Raw genomic sequence first — 23,152 nt, forward strand, 5'->3', positions numbered from 1 at the left:
AATATTTCAATGATTTACAAAATGCATTGTCTCAAAGGACTCATATCAATTTATCTGGCCTACAGATGGTAGAAACCAGCCAAGGTGCTCTGGAATAGACATCTGCGGTATCACCTGCTGAGTCGTATACCCGCCTCTGATTCACATTAAGATTTTAACAGAAACAAACAGTAACATTCACCAATACTTTCTTCAGATGGCTACGCTGGGGTGTTGAGATAATTCAGCCATTAAAACCTAGGCTCGAGTCTGTCAGCTGCCCTGGGAGTCTTGGGCCCTTGGCTGCTGTCACTCAGGCCTCTCGGGAACTCCGTCTGCCTGCTCAGGCCGCCCGAACGTCTGCGCCTCTACCCGCGCTACCTCTGAGCCCTCAGCGTAGGCCCGATGGCCCACATGAGCGGGGACCATCTCCACAACGACCCCAGATTGAAGCGGATTTCCAATAGAATGATTCTCATAAACACAAAGATAGACACAAAAAGGGAGAACGCCGGCATAAAGAGCGCAAGAAGGATAAGGAAAAGGACAGGGAAAACTCTAAGCACAACAGCAGTGAACATAAAGATTCTGAAAAGAAACATAAAGAGAAAGAGAAAACCAAACACAAAGATGGAAGTTCAGAAAAAACACAAAGTCAAACATAAAGACAGAGACAAGGAAAAACGAAAGAAGGAAAAGATTAGAGCAGCTGGGAATGCAAAAATAAAGGAGAAGGAAAATGGTTTCTCTAGTTCACCACGAATTAAAGATGAACCTGAAGATGATGGCTATTTTGCTCCTCCAAAAGAGGATATAAAACTCCTGAAGAGACCTCGAGACAAGGATGATGCTGATTATAAACCTAAGAAAATTAAGACAGAAGATATCAAGGAGAAGAAAAAAAATTAGAAGAAGAGGATGGCAAATTGAAAGTTATGAAGCTGAGTCCCAAAGCAGAAGTAGCTACATTCTTTGCAAAAATGCTTGATCATGAATATACTACTAAGGAAATATTCAGAAAAAAATTTCTTCAAAGATTGGAGAAAGGAAATGACTAATGACGAGAAAAATACGATTACCAACCTAAGCAAATGTGACTTCACACAGATGAGCCAATATTTTAAAGCCCAGTCTGAGGTTCGGAAGCAGACAAACAAGGAAGAAAAATTGAAAATCAAAGAAGAAAATGAAAAATTATTGAAAGAATATGGCTTTTGTGTTATGAATAATCATAAGAGAGTGGATTGCAAACTTCAAGTTAGAGCCTCCAGGACTTTTTCGTGGCCGAGGTAACCATCCCAAGATGGGCATGCTGAAGAGAAGGATCATGTCTGAGGACATCATTGTCAACTGTAGCAAAGATGCCAAGGCTCCTTCTCCTCCTCCAGGACATAAATGGAAAGAAGTCCGACATGATAACAAGGTTACTTGGCTGGTCTCCTGGACAGAGAATATTCAGGCTTCTATCAAATACATCATGCTGAATCCCAGTTCCCGAATCAAGGGCAGAAATATGAGACTGCTCAGCGGCTGAAGAAGTGTGTGGACAATATCCGAAATCAGTGTCGGGAAGACTGGAAGCCCAAAGAGATGAAAGTTCGGCAGAGAGCTGTAGCACTGTACTTCATTGAGAAGGTTTTTAAGAACTTACAACTATTTATGGAGAAAAAGCAGCCCGAGGATGGCCTTTTTGATCGACTTAATACTGGTATTCTAAATAAGCATCTTCAGGATCTCATGGAAGCTTTGACTGCTAAGGTTTTCCGTATGTACATTGCCTCTATCACGCTACAACAGCAGCTTAAAGAGCTCGCAGCCCCTGATGAGAACGCACCAGCAGATTCTTAAAACCTTGCCAATCGAGCTATTGCGATTCTTTGTACCACCAGAGGGCGCCAAGAAAGACCTTTGAGAAGTCAATGATGAACTTGCAGTCTAAAATTGCTGCCAATAAACCCCAGATAGCAGATGCTCGAAGGGACCTGAAAAGTGCTAAGGCTGATGCCAAAGTCATGAAGGATGCAAAGACCAAGAAGGTTGTAGAGTCAAAAAAGAAGGCTGTCCAGAGACAAGAAGGGCAGCTGATGACGCTGGAAGTTCAAGCCACAGATGGAAGGGAGAATAAACAAATTGCCTTGGGAACTTCAGAACTCAATTATATGGACCCTAGGAACAAAGTGGCTTGGTGTAACAAGAGGGGAGGGGGTCCCTATTGAGAAGATTTACAACAAAATCCAGAGGGAGAAGTTTGCTTGGGCTATTGATAAGACCAATGAGAACTACGAGTTATGACCAATCTTGCCAGGGGTTCTATGAAAAGGGACAGTGTGATTTGGGAAAGATGCATAAACTGAGCCTCACTAGACCACAGACCCGAGGGAGAGGCTGTAAGTCTTAACAAACCAACATCTTTGCAAAAAGATAGACCTGGATATTATAAGGAACAACGGAGCCAGTTGTCCTATGGACAACTTATTTAAAAATATTTCAGATTTCAAAATTCTAGCTGTTTGGTTTGTTTTGAATTTTATTTTCATTTTCAAGACAGCAAGTGAATGGGGATTTGTCAGCATCCTGCCAGGCAAATTCAGTTTTGCTGCAATGTTTGGACTCTCTCAGCTACTGTATGTGAAGCCTGATTATACTGGTGCGTTTTTATAGTTAGGGTTTTGCAATAACTTCTACATTTTAATAGAAACAAAATCCTAAGCTACCTCCTCTCCCCTATTTAAGGATTTTAAAATTAAGTAGAACAAATAAAAAACCCAGCACATTTATTGGAGTTGTCACTGTATCGTCATGGGAATCAGATTTCATTAAACTTGAAGCAGTTGTGACAGTGGCTGTGTTTTGGTTCAGGCACCTATTCACAGAAAAGCACAATGGGAAAATATTTCCTGACTTGAGTGCTCCTTTTTAAATGTGAATTTTTATTTCTTTTTTAATTATTTTAAAATATTTAAGCCTTCTTGATCTTAAAGATCGTGTAGCTTGGGGTGAGGAGAGATGAAGGGCAAGTGAGTCTGAGGATAATGAAATAATCAGTGACTTAAACCATTTCCCCGTCATTTTTGGTTTGGAGAATTCTTGATACCCTTTAAGAGATCCATCTTTTTCGTTGGAGATCCCAGACTTTCATTTGAAAGATTTTATTGTCTAAAAACTTCTACAGGTCAATAAATATAGAGGAAAATGAGCATTTGATTCAAGAAAAAAAATAACAAAAAGAAAAAAAAAACAAAAAAAAAAACAAAAAGAAAAGTAATAAAGATTTTAACACTTTTATTTTTTCTTTTGTAATTGTGTAAAAAAATGGGGGAAAAACATAAAAAGCAAAATTTTTAATGTGAAGACTTTTTTGCTACAATAATAAGTTTTAAAGGCATTGTTAGCTTAGTGTGTGAGCAGAGGCCATTCCCTCATTTTTCCTCAAGTATCTTCTATTTTTATCATGAATTCCTTTTTAATCAACTGTAGGTTATTGAAAACAAACTCCTATAACTTAATGGGGAAAAAAGCTAGGCTCACGAAATTTTAACTAAATTGCATCTCTGAACATGACCATCACAGATGTTCTTCATATGACAGTGACTGTTTTAACTAATCTTAGTCATGATGTGACTGACTGTCCTCACAGCTAAATAACCCCCACATTGGTGAGTTCAAAAATGTTCTCTTGAAATAGATGATCACATCTGGGCTTATTGACCATGTATAGCACATATGGAGGGATGGAGGAAGGCAGAAACTTCTCAGCTTCTCACCATGTGTCAGTCCACAGATGAATATCTGCTGAGAAAGTCTGTCTCCCAAGAGAGCCTGTTGCCAGGAGCCATGTGACTTCTTCAGGGAACAAGGCCTGAGAATGACATGAACAAGCTCTCCTTTTGGTAAGGCCTGGGAGAATTTAACCCATTTTTAGCAAGGGTGATGGATAGTTTGTTGTATATTTGGGGCATGACCCAGGAGCACCTGTGCTACCTGCTCACCTTGCTTTCCTTACGCAAACCATACTGCTGGCTGCCTCTAGATTCACTTTCTTAGAGCCCAATAGATGAGATGGCTGTTGCTTTTGGAAACACTTTCCCCTGATGACTCTCTGGATGAGACAGAGGGGACGCTGTTAAAAATGTACACTGGACCTGACACAGGTGCTGAAGACTTTGATGTTTCAGGTGTGACTATGAATTCAGGATTCTCAGGAACAGGATGTTGCCTGTCCAGTATACCTCTTGACTAGTTTGAAGAGTAACAATAGTTCAAGAAATAATAAATTTGCATAATTGTCCTGAAAGAATGATCCTAACCACAAGAGTCTAAGAGAAATGCAAATAAATAGATGATATCAGAAGTTAATGAGAACAGTCTAGGAATAGGGAATAATGAAGCAAAATTATAGAAACCCAAATGCCTTAATTTCGAATAACTATGCCCATAATGTAGGACTCAACACTGTAGGAAGCTGAGAAGACAGGGACTGGAGAACAAGAGATAAGCAATGTCAACTTAAAATTAAGTTTCTAAGATATGTAATCTACAGGATGATAGGGAAAGCCTGGTATATTCTCCAAAGGAGATACAGAAGTATAGAATATGGAACAAAGTGATTCAGCCTTGGCTGATGAGTTGATTGTGAGAGTTTGAATTTCACTACAGCTAAATATTAACTGCCAAAGCTAAACTTCTTTTTCACTTTTCATAACACTGTAACTGCGAAGACAGCCGACTGGGCACACTGTTCTACCTGTAGATGTGCCTCGTTAGAAAACGTCGTTTGTTACTTGCTTTACTGCTTATGCTTGTGATATTAAAGTTACAAATCAAGTAGGCAATGATTATCAGTGGGGAAGTTCAGGGATGGAAAGGATAGGAAGTAAGGGGACAAACTGGCAATTATTTTAATTATTATTAGAAACTTAAGGAAACAAATATGAGTGAAACTGTTCACAAAACTATTGAAACTATGAATATAGTTTCATGCTATCCATGAAATGACTCACGCTATTCAGGGCCACAGCCACTTGTTTGAAACAGGTGGTCAGAGTTTTCCTTCTTTCACCAAATTCACACATCCATCCCAGGTCATGGAACCCATTACGAGCAAGGCTCCTAGCAACCTATCTCTCTTGGGCAAATGATTTCCAAAAGGAGAGACTGCATAGCAGGGTTTAGTGTAAGAACTTGGTGTGATGTCTTCTTTCCAAAGTCTGCCCCCACCAGCCCTGTGAAGAGTCTCTGGTAGCTTTCTCCCATTGCACACCTTCCCTGCATAGCAGCAAAGTAGGTACCACTTGATAATGAGCTGTTTGTCTTCTGAGGTCAGACTCCGGTCTCTTTCCTGCTTTTTTTTTCTTCTGTGCTATGAAATCTAATATTAATGAAAATGTTAATTCCTGATTAAATATTTCTTCAAGCAATTTCTTCAACTTGGAGAAGCCGAGAGCAAAACAAGCAAGCAACAACGCAATACCAAGCCCTTGCTCCACTCTCAAAGAACAAGCCTGGGAACGCTTTTCAAATACCTCAGTTTTGCCCCAGAATTAGTCAGTGAAAAGATGTCTGATTTAAAATTTTCTTCCTCCATGACTGGGAATTGTGACAATTGTGACACACTCTTATAGAGTAAACCATTTGACCCTTGCATATGATTAATGTCATTTCCCTCCATCTTGACTCCCCTCCACTGTGTAAAATGTACACTGCTTAGTTCCAGCCACTGAGTCTTCCTTCTCATGGCCTCTCTGATCTACAGAGCAGGAGACTACCAGAGTCAGAGATATTTCACTGTGTCCTGTAATCCCATGAAGCTCAGTTAACCTGGAGATAGGACCCAAAATATTATTCTTCTGTCCACACTGGTTCAGGTTCCCAAACATGAGTCTTGAACATAACAATGGATATGTGATATAGCATTAAGAAAATCCTGCTTAGAAATGTAGCTGTTGAGGCTACAGTGAGGTGCAGTGCTTAAGAATCCTTATTGCTCTTACAAAGGACATGGATTTTATATCCTGAAACTACTTGGTGGCTCCTAATCATCTATAAACTAAATTCCAAATGATCTGGTTCCCTTTTCTGACTTCCACAGCAAACAATCATGATGATTATACAAACATGCAGACAAAACATTCTGACATACAAAATGAGATTCATTCATCTAAGGATTTTAAAATTTTTAACTGAATATTATTTATTTATTTGCTTGTTTATCGCTGTTCTACAAAGCTTTATGTTTAATTAGTCCCAGGCTTTGCAGGGACTCCAGAGCGGTTATAAAGCTGTCTAATGGCACCAAAAATGCCATACAACAAAATTAAGACTTATTATTTTTGTTATGCATGACAATCACCACAAAGGAAATCAAGTTATTATTTTCTGTAAATAGATTATCATTAACATCTCTGTACAAAAGTTAGCTCTATGACTTCATTGAAAGTTATTTTTTAGTCAAAATAAATATTATTTTAAAGAAATAAATGGCAATTTAACATGTTATCAAACATTTAATGGAGCCCTAAATATTTCATTTAGATATTTTAATAGTTGCTGTGGCAGGGAATTAAATTCTCTTTATTTGATAGCAGGTAAACTTATGTGTCTCTGAGGCTGAGTATTTGAAATGCACTCCATATACTGTAGATATTTCACTGCTCAGTTCCAGTTAATTTGCCCACAACGAAGGCCTAAATATTTATAGACAATTGGGTAGCATGATTTCCGCTCAAATACATATTCACATTAGTCACCCAGGACCAGGGTTTCCAAGTCTGAGAGTTGGGACCTGCGTTACCTCAGTTTAACCTTAACTTTTTCCCCAGAAAAATATGTAGTTTGCTCAAGAGGATGGGCTATTAATTTTCAAATCTGGAATGTTGTGGAAAATGTAAACTTTTTGCCACTATGTAGTTGAGACAGAGGTGAACTAAATTCCCTTTATAATCCCATGGTTTGTTATGCAAAATGTCTCTAACACAAAAGAACCAGCACAAAAGAACTCTAACACAAAAGACAGTGACTGGCCACTGTCACGGTTCAGCACTAAGAAAACCCACGGCAGGAAGACAAGCAGAAACCATGGAAGACCTTGATTAGTGGCTCCACTGTAGACTGGATCATGAACAGATAACTTTCTTATACAGGACCACCTGCCATGTGATAGTGGTGCCAAATATGTACTAGTCCCCAGCCACCAATCAAAAGAATCCCTCATAGACATGGGTGATCACAGGCTGTTCTGATCAATACAATATCTAAAGTGAAGTTCACTCTTCCAAGAGAACTTGGAATAAAATTGCAATAAAATTCATCAGTACACTATGACACCAAACATTCATTTTCTGAAGTCTAATTTTCCAATACAAACTGAGTTTGCAACAAAATACCTTGAAACCATAGAGATGACAATGTTAACAAATTCAGTACTCATTTGCACCACAGTGTCATTATCAGAGACTAGTCTACAGTACAGGTCTGCCTGTTGTCCTGTGACCGCCATATGTATGTTATGGGACATATATGCCTAAATTTACATTGACACTCTTTTGCTTCATCTCCCACTCTCTCTCCTTCCCTTCACCTCTCACAATATGAAAAGAAAGGCATGAATTGTTCCTATAGTTGGCTCACTGAAGGAGTTAGAGTCTCTTGATCATTTCCCCTCATACATGATCATTTGACTCTCTGCCAGGGACTATGCAACACAAAGGATATCAGTAGAAGTAAAGCAATGGGACTTTCTAACACAAATAAATCATAGGAATTAGACTGCATTCTTTTTAAATATTTATGTGTGTGTGTGTGTGTGTGTGTGTGTGTGTGTGTGTCTGTGTGCCACTCAACATGGCTGCTGGGAAAAGAACTCTGTTCATCCACGAGAACACAGAAGCTCTATACTGATGACACATCTCCACACTTATGTTCTTAGTAAGTTCCTCCTCTGTGGTATCTTCATACATGAAATTCTTAGACAAAGTGAAAATTATCATTTCCACCTGACTGCGAATAGGCATTTCTGCCATCTTAGCATTCGGGAGGCTGAAGCAAGGGGCATCTTCAAGGGAAGCCTTAGCTAAATAGCAAGTCAATAACAAAAATCTTCAAAATTTAATTTACTATTGGTATTGAAGATATTTATGGACCTACCCATCAAAATAAATGGAAATTGAGCAAGACAAAACATGACTAGAGATTAATTTCTAAGAGGTAGAATAAGGTAATAAATTAGAATAGTCAAAAGAGATAGCATAGAGGGATGATTAAGTTCCCAGACTAGACACATATATGTATGTGCACTTCTAACAAGCCACCATAGTGACATTCATCATCAGTTAGGCAACACACAGCCCTTGCAGATGGTGTCTGGTGGTCAAATATGTATGGAAATCATTAGGACATTGGGTGGTTTGAAAATCTATTCTGCTTAAAATCCTCTGTTTGTCCAAAGCACACACAGATGATTATCTATGTGTATAATATCCTAGTGTCTATACTGGATGCAAAGTTGAAACTTTGTCAGTCTTGTGAGAGAAATGTTTTGTGATACCAGCACACATACTGACAAATATTTTCTGAGGAGGCACAGATGTCACACTGCTAATTAGTTTCCCTCTCTCGTCCTGTGATATTTTTAATTTTTTTTGTAGAGCATGCCCCCAAAGTAATAGATTATAGAACATTATGTGACTGTTTACTACCCAAATTCCTTTTGATTTATAATTATAAATTCTTATAGAAACATAATCAGCATTGTTATTACCACCCCCAAACAGGGAGTACTAGTTTGTCTCAGATAACTCTCGAACACGTTGTGCTTTTTCTAATGCATACTAACAGGATAATAACAAAGGCACATCTTCCAGTTTTCAACAGTTCTTACTAAAATTTGAATGTGTAGTAATGTTATCCTCATTTTTTTTTTCAGAACACAGGTGTGAGAAATACTATGTGTAGATACTGAAAATGTGGTAAATATATACAGTGAAAAAATTTTTACATGGTTATAAGCATTTAAGTTATTGAATTTGAGGGCAGTTGGATGGGATTTGGAAAATATCATGGGTGAGTGAACCTGACACGGAAGGAAAAATGCTTAGGTTTTTTTTTCTTGTATGAAGATTCTAGCTACCACATTTCCATGCATATTTAACCATGTGTGTAGGAAAGACCATAAAGATGGGGGCAATTAGAGGGAAGAAGAGTTTGTTAGAACACATCACATAAAAGAGTGGCAGAGAGTTTAACAGTGGGTTAAAAGGTACAAGCAAAGAGAGCAGTTGTAATATTTGAAGAATAGGGTGTATGTGTATGTGGTAAAAAATCACAACATCCATGTTACAGAGAAAGCTAGTTTGAAACCATAGTTAAAAATATAGATGACTCAATGGATATTTCTCCATTGATGATCACTGCTGCCCCAGGTGCCATCAGTTATTAATGAGAAATTAGTGCCAAGGTTGGGACACTTTCCTTCTATTTCTGGCCCAGGAGTAACTAAGGTCTCCTTCAAACTGCAGGTTATTGTCAATATTCACTGTTGCCCACCACAAAGCTTTTACTAAAGGAAACATATGGTTTGTAAGCAGTACATGGAGAAATCAAGTTGTAACTTAGCTAAAATTTTTCTTTTTGATAAGTAGCTCCAAAGTAAAAGCCCTTGTTTTATTACCTGGTAGAAAAAACACTTAATTATTACCAGCAAACCACAACAATAACTGGCCAAGAAAAATATGTATTTTCAAACACTAGAATGAATAATAGAAGAATAAATCACCCCTCTCTATATAGATTTGTGAAGACCTCCAAGGAGAAAACACATATGCACAGTTCTTAAACTTCTCATTTTTACATAGTGTAAGAGCTGTCTGTTTCATGTATGTGTATGTGTGCTTGTTTGTCATGTGAATGCACATGACTCCTGGAGCAAGAAAAGAATCGTAAGTCGTGTGCACGATGTGCAAAATTACAGTGTAACTCACCAAATGTGGGCTGGAAGTAAAAGGGTATTTTGGAGGACACGTAAGTGTTTTTAGGTAATTTGTGATCTCTGTAGTCCTCTCACCAGGTACCTTCAACCTGGTCTACAAGCTGTGGGTGTGGAGGACATTGTGCAGAGGGCAGAACATAGTACTATGTTATATATAGTATTCCACAATGCCTAGAGGACGTTTATGAGGAATGGAAGGGGAGGGTGGTAGATGGGAAGCAGAGGGGTACCAGCAAAAGAGGAGGAAGAATAAACTGTGGTTGGTATGTACAATAAATGCAACATTTGTATTTCAATGAAAATATAAGCATAAATATGATAAATACTTGACTGATACCTCAGACTTATTTCTGACTAGCTCTTACAACTTAAACTAAGCCAATTCTATTTAATCTTATGTATTGCTAAGTGGCCCAAGGCTTTGTCTGTCCATGAGCTTGTCTTACTCCCTCTGAGTTTCCTAGTGACCCCACCAACTCTGCCCTTCTTCCCAGTGTCCTTAGTCTGGTTCTCCAGCCTATACTTCCTGCCTGGCTATCAGTCAATTAGCTTTCCATAAAATCAGTCTGAGTGACGGATCTTCACAGTGTACAAAAGTATTATTCCACATCAATATAATACATTATATAATATTAGATATGATATATACATTAACAACAATACTTTTTGGTATTTACACAATAACCACTTCTCAACCATTATCAAGCAACACTGGTATTTCCCCCCCCCCTACTTCTCTGGTATAGAATGTCTCATTTCATCACTAATTAGAAATTTTTTTTCAGTTTTCACACACACACACCCAAATCTGTCCAGCAGCTTACTCTAGCCTCTTCCCCACTTGCCTATGGAAAACTATTCAGTTACAAAAAAATCTTATTACAGAACATGGTTTGGTAGATAGAATCAACTAGAAAACAAGTGTGCTAGCACAGACTCAGAAAGGAAACTCTTCTCTCTCATTAAGTTTCCTTATTCCAAATCGTCACATGTAAGAAGACAACCTGGAGTAACCACAGAACCCACATCTTACTTTCCTAATAAAAACATAAAGGAAAGTAAATCTTTTGCACAGGAATGGGCCAAGAATAAAAATTCCCAAAATTTGAATGAGTTTCCCTCAAGATATTCATTTCTAAAAATTTTGGAATGATTTTCAGATAGTATTAAAATTTATTTCTGATATGAGAATCAAGTATATCAAAAGCGTCACAACATTAATATAATATAAAATGAAAACAGCCTTTTCATAGTTTTTCAATAAGACTTTTGATTACATTTGGTTCTTTTTAAAGATCGAAAACAATTATCTGAGTTCTTTTGTGTATCTGTGACACATCACAATTAGTAAAGCATCTTTGAAAGGGAAGTGTTGTATTGGGATTGGAGATGCAGCAGGTTGGAGTCTGTGGTGGAGGAGCAAAGCCATGGCAGCAGCAACAACTGGGAGCTCACATGAAAATCTACAATCAAGAAGCAGAGACAATACACTAGGAGAATACACTAGAAGTCTCAAAATGTAGCGAGAGTGGCAGATATTCACCAAGAGCCCATAGCTTTTAATTATCTTCACATAAATCTACCAATGAGAACAAAGTTTCAAAAAACCTACTGGGCCATTTTCAAGTGAACCTCTACTGCAATTGTTTTCAAAGCTACTGCACTAATCATAATTTGAAAAAAAAGGAAAAACAAAAAATGACAGGAATTATTGCACTTACTATAAGTTGTTTTCATTTTATATATACTAAATATTAGGAGTTAAATTACAAATTTACACATTTCATAATCTCTTTTGTTCCACCTTAAAAATTTGTATTTGTTAATTGTATCTCCACCTCTATGAATGTTATTTTTTACACATTTGTGTCTCTCTCTTACTCTGTTTGTGTGTGTGCACATGTATGTCTACATGTGTGTGTATGTGTGCGTGTGTTCATTAGGAAGTGTACATGTGATTGTTAGAAGACAGCTTCAGAATATGATACACTATTTCCACCACATAAGATCCAGGGAGGCAATGCAGATAATTATATTTACTGGGAAGAATCATGACCAGCTGATGTAAAACACAGAAATTCCGGAACACACTACCAAAGAGGACAAACACTTTTGAGTTTTATTCATTCTAAACCCTTTGACTATTTTCCCACATTTATTCTAAACATAAAGGTTTTCAAAAGTGAAAAAATTTGTTGAGTATAGTAGGAACTGTGGATGATAAAAGATTTTCCACATGGTTATACATGTAAAGTCTGTCTCCAGAGTGAATTCTTTAGAATGGCAGCAGGAACTCTAAAGGCTTTGAACAATACTTAAATGGATATATGGATTAGAATTCTTTCCATTGTAAACCTGTGCATGCGGGTTACAGAAACTGGATGTGCTGAAGACTTTCCCACATTACAGATATTGTGTGAGATCTTTATGCTTGTTAAAATGAAAACAACAACAACAACAACAACAACAAGAAACAGTTTATATACAATGTTTACATACGAAAGGTTTCTATCCAGTGAAATGGTTCTACTCTTATACCAAGTGAATCTCCTAACGACTTTCTGATAATGGTTACACGCATTAGGTTACTGACTACTGTGAAGAGTTTCAGGTCTGTTATGATCACAAGAGCAGCTGAAGGCTTTTCCACAGTTCTTACGTGCATAAGGCTTTAATTTCAAGTGAACTATTTTATGTCTGTTAAGATAAATAGAATGAACAGCTTCCACATCTTTTACACACACAGGGTTTTTCTCAATTTTGATTTTTTTTCATGCAAATCAGGACAAGTTGAAGTGTTCCAAGTTTTACTGTAATGTATACGTGCAAAAGCCTTCTCTCCAATTTGAACCCTTTCAAGGATGTTCAGCTGACTGGAGCGGGTAAATGATTTTCCACACTGCTTAAATGTATAAGACTTCTCTTTAGTGAATTCTTTTCATGAGTCTTACAGGAAGTGAAAATGGTGAAGGCTTTTCCACAAGAGCTATATGAATAAGGTTTCTTGGCAGTGTGACTCCTGCCATGTCTGTTATAACTACTGGGGTTGTTGAATGACTTTCCACAATGCTTACATACATAAGGCTTTTTCTCCAGTATGAATTATTTCATGGATGTTCAGGTGACTGCTCCAGAAAAAGGTTTTCCCACAATGCATGCATATATAAGTCTAAAGCTTCTCTGTAGTGTGGCTCCTTTCATGTCTGCTACGACTACTGGGGTGGTTAAAGGCTTTTCCACAATGCTTGCATGCATAAGGCTTTTTTCCAGTGTGAATTATTTCATGAATATTAAGAAGACTGAGACAAGAAAAGGCTTTTCCACAATGCGTGCATGTATATTGACTCTCAACCCCGTGCATTCTTTCATGAATTCTACAAGCATTGGAACTGGTGAATGCTTTCCCACAATGCTTACATGCATAAGGTTTCTCTCCAGTGTGAATTCTTTCATGAATGTTTCGATAAGTAGAACTGGTGAACTTTTTTCCACAATGCTTGCAGGCATAAGGTTTCTCTGCAGTGTGGCTCCTTTCGTGTCTGTTACGACTACTGGGGTTGTTGAAGGCTATTCCACAATGCTTACATGCATAAGGCTTTTCTCCAGTGTGAATTATTTCATGTGTATTCAGAAGACTGGGACAAGAAAAGGCTTTCCCACAATACTTGCATGTATAATGCCTCTCTGCCGTGTGCATTCTTTCATGAATACTACAAGTATTGGAATTGGTGAATGCTTTCCCACAATGCTTACATGCATAAGGTTTCTCTCCAGTGTGAATTCTTTCATGAATGTTTTGATAAGTAGAACTGGTGAACTTTTTTCCACAATGCTTGCAGGCATAAATTTTCTCTGCAGTGTGGCTCCTTTCATGTCTGTTACGACTACTGGGGTGGTTGAAAGCTTTTCCACAATGCTTACATGTATAAGGCTTTTTTCCAGTGTGAATTATCTCATGGGAATTCAGAAGACTGGGACAGGAAAAAGCTTTTCCACAATACTTGCATGTATAATGCCTCTCTGCCGTGTGTATTCTTTCATGAATACTACAAGCATTGGAATTGGTGAATGCTTTCCCACAATGCTTACATGCATAAGGTTTCTCTACTGTGTGCATTCTTTCATGAATGTTTCGATAAGTAGAACTGGTAAACTTTTTTCCACAATGATTGCAGGCATAAGGTTTCTCTGCAATGTGGCTCCTTTCGTGTCTGTTACGACTACTGGGGTGGTTAAAGGCTTTTCCACAATGCTTACAGGCATAAGATTTCTCTCCAGTGTGAATTCTTTCATGAATGTTTCGATAAGAAGAACTGGTGAAATTTTTTCCACAATGCTTGCAGGCATAAGGCTTTTGTCCAATGTAACTGCTTTCATGACTGTTAGGATGATTGAATTGGGTGAAGGCTTTTCCATAATGTATAGAAGCATATGGCTTCTCTCCTATGTGAGTTACTTTATGTTTCTCAAAACATGCTGCATATTTAAATGTTTTGCCACATTCCCTACAAATGTACCATTTCTTTTCAATATGACTTTTTTCATGGTTGGTAAGATCGCTAGAATCAATGAAAGATTCTTCACAGAGATTACATACGAATTGTTTCACTTCTTTTTGGGTTCCTTCATCATTCTGATCATATGTGCATCTCATTAAGACATCCTCATTGAGTTTATCTCCAGTATGAGTTCTCTCTTGAGGCTGATCAAAACAGAGACTCCTAAAGGCTTCATTACATTGTTGAATTTTACCGGGTTTCTCTTCAGGAGAAGTTTCAAGTACTTGAAGTGATTCAGAATAACTGTTATCTTTCCAATGTTTCTGAGGTGTAAAAGCTTTTGCCACAGCTCCCTTAAACAGTAGTAGTTTCCCTCTAGTATTTTCTCTGAGATACCCATGTGAGGATAAATGACCAATAATGTTTCTTACATAAAATGAAGTCTCATCAGCTTTTACTCTGGATGGCATGTCTTTATTGATCATACTCTCTAGATAAGATTGCTGGTTTTTATCACATTCAGTATAACATTCATATTCATGGTCTTTCTCAATCCCCTGAATTCTGCAAACAAAAAAAAATGAGAAAAGCAATACTGTAGCCAAGAGAAATATTGGAGTCTGGCCTGTGTGGAACACAACTATATTATCTCAGAGGGAATAGAATAATGGTATCAATGTCAAGGACATTATGTAGACATGGAAAGACCCTGCCATGTGTGAAGAAGTAGAGTATTGATTTTACTTCTCTAAGAATTATGAAGGAGCTGGATCACAGGCTTGGAACTTAAGAATAATTCTTAATCTTTAAGAAAACTAGATTTAATGACAGGGATTCATGACAAGAGTTGTGGGGTTTTTTTTGTCACAGCAAAAGAAAGCAGACAAAGCACAATACTGATGCTCAAAACCTCATAAGTATGAACAGAAAGCAAAACCTTTTGCATATAATGGGATGTTTTGTGTAATAATCCACTGGAAACACTTATTCTGCCCTCAGTCCCACTTGACATATTTGTAATATTAATAGATTAAAGACATGAAATACACAAATATTGAATATCACAATACAATGCTCCATTACAGGAATTTGTGTAGAATCATGTTTCACTTAGGTATATTTGGAGCGCTTGACAAATTCTCAATTGTCCTTTGAGTCCTAAATGTGTACTATAAATTATTTTCTACTGAATAAAAAATTACCCCATATTCCTGCTGAGATCTTTAGAGTCCTCTTCAATATTTCCCTCTAGTGCTTGTTCTAGAAAAAAATCCAGAGAATACATAATGACACATTCATGTTCAACATAAAAATTACTGCAATCTAATTCTTATGATATGGGTATGCATACTAAATTCACCACATTTTCACTTCAAGAATTCAATACCAACATGACACGCATAAGCATGACACAGTTCTTCACTGACTGCATAAGCCATGGGTATATGTAGTACTTTTTACCTAGGGAGATCAGGTTCAAATATGTTTCCTTCATCACATCTCTGTAGAGCTTCTTTTGATGAGAATCCAGCACCGCCCACTCTTCTGAGGTGAAGTTCACTGCCACATCCTCAAAGTTTACTGGCCCCTATGAGTACATATATTAATTAGAATGATTTATTTTCACTGAAAGACCAATAAGATATATAATCATCTTGTATATATATTTCTGAAGAAACCTCTAAATTATTATATAAATAGGATTTACTGAAGAATATCCATGGGATGCTATCTTGATTACTTGATGACCCACTATCTCATTTACTATTCTTTAGTTGTGTCACTCACTAGCAGCTTCACACTTCTGAATTTTATGAACTGGACACTTCAATTGTGATATGAAATAAACTGTTTGTGCCTTATGTCACTTTTCTCAGAATAATCTGTGACAGCCAGAGGAAAAGCCTGACATAAGGTATAGCAATGCGGAAATCCAAGCAGCAATAGAGGAAGGAAGAAGGTGGAGTCAAGATGATGCCATGAAGCTGCTGAAGGAGAAAAACACCAAAACTCTTCCAGTAAACCACACCTTCATGCTGACTCATAGATTAATAGAAATGGGTTAATTTAAGATGTAGAGTTAGTTAATAAGAAGGCTTATCTAATAGGTCAAAGAGTAGATAATCAATATTAATGCAGCTGTGGGCGCTAGTGATTAGGACCCAGTGGGTGGAGAGAAACTGGTCCAGGGCAATCAGAGGAATGGAGAATATCTGTAACTACATAATGGTGCCCAATGTTTGGAAACATACATCTACATAAAGCCTAAAAAAGCTTTAATAAAGGGTTTCTAGACCCACAAAAAGAGGAGTCGAATTGGAGCTTCCTGGTAGCTGTATTTTTTCCAGACAGCCTCTGTTTGCTGGTGGGTAGGAGAGACACTGCTCCTTTAAGACCTGCCATCTGCTGATCATGCTGTGTCTGGGATGATTCTGGCTCTTTCATGAGGTCCTGCTGTGGAGCATTCATGGGGTTTGTGAGCAATATGTAGCAATCAGTTTGCTGGAGCTGGGGTGACGAACATGGTTTGCAGAGCTAGTGATAATTGTACTCCACCATATTGAAAGGCTGAGAGAGGCAGAGTCAGCATCCAGGGACTCAGAAACCATACTGCTTACCATGTAAATAAACTAAACAAAGCAAAAATCTCCTTGTTAGAAAAGGATTTCAGATACATAATAGGACAGTTTTAGACATAAAACCCCTCTAACGGAGACATAGTGTGTTTCAAAAATGTGCACAGACTTTGGTGAGAGAGGACAAATATAGATAGGTATAAAAGGAAAGTTTTGAAAAATAAAGAATTTGAAGAGAAAGTAAAAATAATATAAAACAAATAAGTCACATAAAGATGGAAAATACACAGAGAACCTAGATTGTGCATATTATTGTGTTTTCTTTGAATTTTTCACTGCAGAGAGTCATTTGATTCTAGGGACTGATAAGCTAAACCAACAAATATATGTTAAAGGTATCTTGACTTCAAAATTTGAGTTTAAGGATATGTTACTTTGATAAAGATGTTCTGCTTTTGTTTTCACAGATGAAGAGCACCCGTAGATTCCTTCCAGGCCAATGTGGTTTGATAGAACAAGAACCACCAAAAAAGGTCTCCATGAACCCTAAAAATACTTCACCCAACAACAGCAGAAAGCACTTTGGAAAAACCAATGCACAAAAACTCGAAATGTTTGCTTATAATTGTTTGCTTTCATTTAAAGTGAGTTGATTAGAAGTGGTTAACAGTCACAGTCAATCTCCTTTTTTAAAAGAGGGTGGGATGGAATATGATATAGAAATGAATACTTTACATTGGTATGGACTTTGATTTCTCGGCAAAAATTTTAGGTCAATTTTGTTATATGTATATTTCTAGTCTTGTTTAAAGTATTAGATTTATATAGTTCATTTAAAAATGTAATGCATAATTAAAAATTACAGAGAGTCATTAACAATAGTCAAACTTGTAATCATGTAAGTTATGTTTCCTAGATATACAGAGATATTTTTTAGTTAGATAATCTTCAACACTTCAAAGTCCTAGAGAATATGGCATTTAAAAGGCTTTAAGAACTTAAGACTTTTTCAAAAGTAAGACATGTCTGCTCTGGCAGTACCAATTACTTGGAGAGGTTGATAGGCACTGAAGTAATTCATTACAGAATTTGCCTTCAATGAGAAAGGCACTAGCCATTTGAGCAAGAAAATGCTCTTCCCTGGACTGATTCACAGTATTCTGTATAAACTGGACATGCAGGACCCACAGCTGGCAAGGAGACTACCTCCCCCTGAACCCAGCTTCAGGCATTGCCTGAATTCCCAACAAGTCAGGATACCTTTCTCATCAAAGTTGTAGGTATCCTGAATACCTTCCCTTCACAGTTGTAGGTAGGTATTGCCAGACTTTCAGATAAGTCAGGGTACCTTTCTCTTCATAGCTGTAGATATTCAGCATACTGTCCCTAAACAGTCATAGGTATAGTCTGGCTTCCTGATAAGTCAGTATACTTTTCTCTCCAGAGCTGTAACACTTGCAGGTATAACCTGACTTCCCAACAGTCAGGATACATTTTCGTCCAGAGATGTAATACTTGCAACTAATACACAACTCTCACTGAACAATGAACCTAGCAACTTTTGGGTATCCTTCTTGGAACAATGAACTTTATAGGCTGTATCAATATCTTATTAACAAATTGCAACAATGGCCATCCAGATAGAAATTACACAGAGAAATAAAGAAACAGATGTTATGACTTAAAAAGATGTAGCAGATATCTATAAATACACAAACACAGAATTTACCTTCTTATAACCCTTCTACAAAACTGACTATGGAACTGACTATGGAACCGTTTCCAAAACTGACTATGTAATTGGCCATAAAGCAAGTCTCAACAGATATAAAAAATTGAAATAAACCACCAAGGATTAAAGCTGGATTTCAACAACACCAGAAAGCCTACAAACTCATGGAAACTCAGCAACTTTCAACTGAGTTACCACTTGATCAAGGAAGAAAAAAAGACAGAAAGAAGTTAAAGAATTCCTAGAATTCAATGAAAATAAATGGTCAACATAGCTAAATTATGGGACACAATGAAAGCTGTACTAAGAATAAAGTTCATAACACTAAGTTGCTTATGCAAAATTTGGAGAGATCTCATACTCATGACTTAACACATACAAAGCTGTAGGGCAAAAGGAAGCATAGAGTAGACGGCACAAAATAACCAAACTGAGAACTGAAATCAATAAAACACAAAGAGAACAATGCAAAGAACCAATGTATCAAGAAAATCAGCAAAATAGATAAACCCTTATCAAAAGTAAAGGCAGAGAGCAAATATTCAAAATAACAAAATCAGAAACAAAAAAAAAGATACATAATAACAGACTCTGAAGAATTCCATAGGATCATTAGGTCACATTCAACAACCTTTACTACATAAAATTGAAAAAAGGAATGGACAAGTTTCTTGATAGATACCACTTATCAAAGTTTAAACAATATCAGATAAAAAGTCTAAAGAGACCAATCCCTCCTAAAGAAATAGAAGTAGTCAATATCTTATTTTTGATTTTTTTATTGCTTTATAAATAATATCATTCAAAATTTCCACTTCCTCCCCTCCTACCATTTCCCTCCCACTCTCACACTCACTCTCCCCCCTTCCCTTCCAGTCTTAAGAGAGGGCAGGGTACCCTGCCCTGTGGGAAGTCCAAGGCCCTCCCCCCTCCATCCAGGCTTAGGAAGGTGTGCATCCAAATAGACTAGGATCCCAAAAAGCCAGTACATGCAGTAGAGACATATCCCAGTGTCATTATCATTGGCTTCTCAGTCGTTCCCAATTGTCAGCCATATTCAGAGTGTCCAGTTTGATCATATGTTCATTCAGTCCCAGTCCAGCTGGCTTTGGTGAACTCCCATTAGCTCAGGCACACTGTCTCAGTGGGTGGACCAACCCCTCGCAGTCCTGACTTCCTTGCTCATATTCTCCCTCCTTTTCTTCTTCAACTGGACCTTGGGAGCTCAGTCCAGTGCTGCAATGTGAGTCTCTGTCTCTATCTCGGTCTGTCACCAGACAAAGGTTCTATGGTGATATTCAAGATAGTCTGCCGAAAAAGGTACCGAGCCATGTGGCTAACATAGATAAGAATAATGGGGTAGTATAAGTTACAAGAGTTAGCAAGAAGCCTGAGCTAATGAGCCAATCAGTTTATCACTAACATAGACCTCTGTGTGATTTTTTTTGGGGACTTAATGGCTGAGGGAACTGGGCAGAACAAGGATTGAGCAGGACAAAAACCTCAATCAACACTCCTACAGCTGCTAAACACCTTTATTGAGGTGGTTGGATAAAAGAGTAACAAAAAAAGTTGCTCTCCTATATATAACTGACAAACAGGCTGAGAAAGAGATCTGAGAATCAGCACTCTTTACAACAACATCAAGTAATCATGGTATAACTCTAACCAAGCAAGTGAAAGACCTGTATGACAACAACTCCATGTCTTTATAGAAAGAAATCGCAGAAGATATCAGAAGATGGCAAGATCTCCCATGCTTTTGAATCAGTAGGATTAACAGAGTAAAAATGGCCACCTTACCAAAAGCAATCTATAGATTCAAAGTAACACCCATTAAAGTCCCAACACAATTCTTTACATACTTTGAAAGAAACATACGCAATTTCCTTTGAATATAAAACCAACAAAAAACTCCAGCACTATACAAATAATCCCATATAATAAAAAACTTCTTGAGACATTTTCCTTTATCCAAGTTAGCCTTCTCATCTTCTATGTAATTATTTTAACTATTATTAGCCAGAATGATCTCAAATGCTGTTAATATTTCCTTCAATTTGAGGAGACAAATCAGAAAGTAAAGGGGAAGTTGCGACCTGTATGGATCCTAGCAGATAAGAGATGCCAACACCATGGATGACTGCCAAGGACAGAAGCAGGTGTGGACTTGATGTAGTCTGAGTCAAGGAGTCAAGTGATGTGTGCTGTGAACAGTAGGACAGAAAAGTTGTGTCCCCTAAGCCCTTTGGAGACTAGACTGTCATAAGTGAAGGCCAGATGAAGGACACTGAGTTACAGATTGTGATTAACATTGATGAATTTGGAATTTGCTTTGAGCTAATGGTACCTGTTCTCTGCTTCTTTCCTTTTGAAATAAGAAGTGCATATCTTATACTTGATTTTATAGGAGCCCACAGAGGAGACATTTTGGATTTAAGAGACACTAAATATTTAAAGTGTATATTTTTTTTTAAGACCGTGGAGATTCCTAAATTTATACTCTGATTTATATTGTGATAATAATGTGAGATCATGGGGACAAATAGGAAAGGAAAAGTTATGCTATAATAGTGGTGAATCTGTATGTCAAGATCACAAGGAGTCAATTGTGCTGGCTAGGTTTTTGTCCCCTTGACACAAGCCACAGTCATCTGAGAAGAAGGAACACCAACTAGGAAACTGTTCCATCAGATTTGCCTGTATGCAATCTCTGGGGGTATTTTTTTGATTTGTAATTGATGTGTGAGGACCTAATCTGTTCTGGATACCACATTGATGCGGGAGAATTGTCTGTATTCTGTCAATCATATTTTAATAAAACGCTGATTGGCCAGGCAGGCAGTATAGGCGGGTCAACCAGACAGGAAGTAGAGGCGGGGCAATGAGAATAGAATAAGGCTACGGAGGAGGAAGGTCCCTCAGCTATTCCTGCGCAGACCACTGAAGAGGCAACATGTAAGCTGGCACACTGAGAAAGGTACTGAGCCCATGTGGCTAACATAGATGAGAATAATGGGTTAATATAAGTTATAAGAGTTAACAAGAAGCCTGACCTAATGAGCCAATCAGCTTTATAGCTTATAGAGATCTCTGTGTGATTGATTTTCCTTGGGGCTTGCTGGCTTGTTGGGGTACCGGGCGGGACAGAAACCCCAACAAGCCGGCCCCCACATGTTACACTACATATTATCATATGGGCCTGAGTTCAGTGAGAAATGAAGCTGAGCAAGTGTTGAAGAGCAACCCAGTAAGCAGTGTTCTTTTCTAATTCCTGTTTCAGTCCTAGTGTATATCTCAGCAATAAAAAGCAAATTAAAAATAGCTCTTCTGCAACAGTGAATAAATGGGACCTCCTGAAACTGAGAAGCTTCTGTAAAGCAAAGGACACTGTCATTAAGACAAAAAGGCATCCTACTGAATGGGAGAAGATCTTCACCAACCCTGCATCAGACAAAGGTCTGATCGCCAAAATATATAAAGAACTCACGAAACTAAACATTAAAATTCTAATTAACCCAATTAAAAAATGGAGTACTGAACTGAATAGAGAATTCTCAACTGAAAAAGTTCAAATGGCCAAAAGATCTTGTTCAACCTCCTCAGAGATCAGGGAAATGCGAATCAAAACAACTTTGAGATACCATCTTACACCTATCAGAATGGCTAAAATCAAAAACACCAATGATAGCCTATGCTGGAGAGGATGTGGGGTAACAGGAACACTCCTCCATTCCTGGTGGGGATGCAAACTTGTGCAACCACTTTGGAGATCAGTATGGCGTTTTCTCAGAAAATTGGGAATCAGTCTACCTCAGGATCCAGCAATACCACTCTTGGGAACATACTCAAGAGATGCCCAATCATACTACAAAAGCATTTGTTCAACTATGTTCACAGCAGCATTATTTGTAATAGCCAGAACCTGGAAACAACCTAGATGCCCCTCAATGGAAGAATGAATAAAGAAAGTATGGAACATATACACACTAGATTACTACTCAGAGGTAAAAAACCATGACATCTTGAATTTTGCATGGATGGAAATAGAAAACACTATCCTGAGTGAGATAACCCAGACCCAAAAAGATGAATATGGTACATACTCACTCATTAGTGGACTCTAGCCAAAAACAAAGGACATTAAGACTATAGTTTGCAAGCCTAGAGAAGTCAAATAACAAGGTGAACCAAAAGAGAAACATATAGATCCTCCTGGAAATTAGAAGGAAACAAGATTGCTGGGAAAAAGTTGGGAGCATGGAGGTGGGGTTAGGGGTGGGGGTGGTGGAAGGGGAGAGGGGAAGAGAGAAGGGACAAAGGAAAGACTGGAGAGAGCTAGGGGGAAGTGGGAGGGTGGAAATGGAGGAAGGGCGGATATAGG

At 37.8% G+C, this 23,152-nt stretch overlaps 1 protein-coding gene and 1 pseudogene across 1 annotated transcript; one reads left to right on the top strand and one right to left on the bottom strand.

The window, feature by feature from the left end:
• The first annotated feature begins 393 nt into the window (after positions 1-393).
• On the top strand, positions 394-2,290 carry LOC125404130 (DNA topoisomerase 1 pseudogene; annotated as a pseudogene).
• A 9,767-nt stretch (positions 2,291-12,057) lies between these two features.
• Positions 12,058-17,848, bottom strand: LOC125404127 (uncharacterized). Its single transcript, XM_085690779.2, has 4 exons — positions 16,761-17,848; positions 15,922-16,048; positions 15,663-15,720; positions 12,058-15,024 (listed from the first exon to the last, which is right to left on the bottom strand). The coding sequence occupies exons 1-4, from the start codon at positions 16,872-16,874 to the stop codon at positions 13,131-13,133; spliced, it is 2,193 nt and encodes a 730-aa protein (XP_085546905.2). The 5' UTR covers positions 16,875-17,848; the 3' UTR covers positions 12,058-13,130.
• Between the last annotated feature and the right edge of the window lie 5,304 nt (positions 17,849-23,152).

Source organism: Myodes glareolus, chromosome 6 (assembly GCF_982192425.1).
Source record: "Myodes glareolus chromosome 6, mMyoGla1.1, whole genome shotgun sequence".
In the NCBI taxonomy this organism is placed as follows: Eukaryota; Metazoa; Chordata; class Mammalia; order Rodentia; family Cricetidae; genus Myodes; species Myodes glareolus.

Coding starts and splice junctions, on each gene's coding strand:
- LOC125404127 (XM_085690779.2), bottom strand. CDS start 16,874: ATGATCAGCAGATGGCAGGTCTTAAAGGAGCAGTGTCTCTCCTACCCA. Junction 16,049..16,760: donor CCAATTCGACTCCTCTTTTT/GTGGGTCTAGAA, acceptor ATGTACTCATAG/GGGCCAGTAAACTTTGAGGA. Junction 15,721..15,921: donor TTTGAACCTGATCTCCCTAG/GTAAAAAGTACT, acceptor ATTTTTTTCTAG/AACAAGCACTAGAGGGAAAT.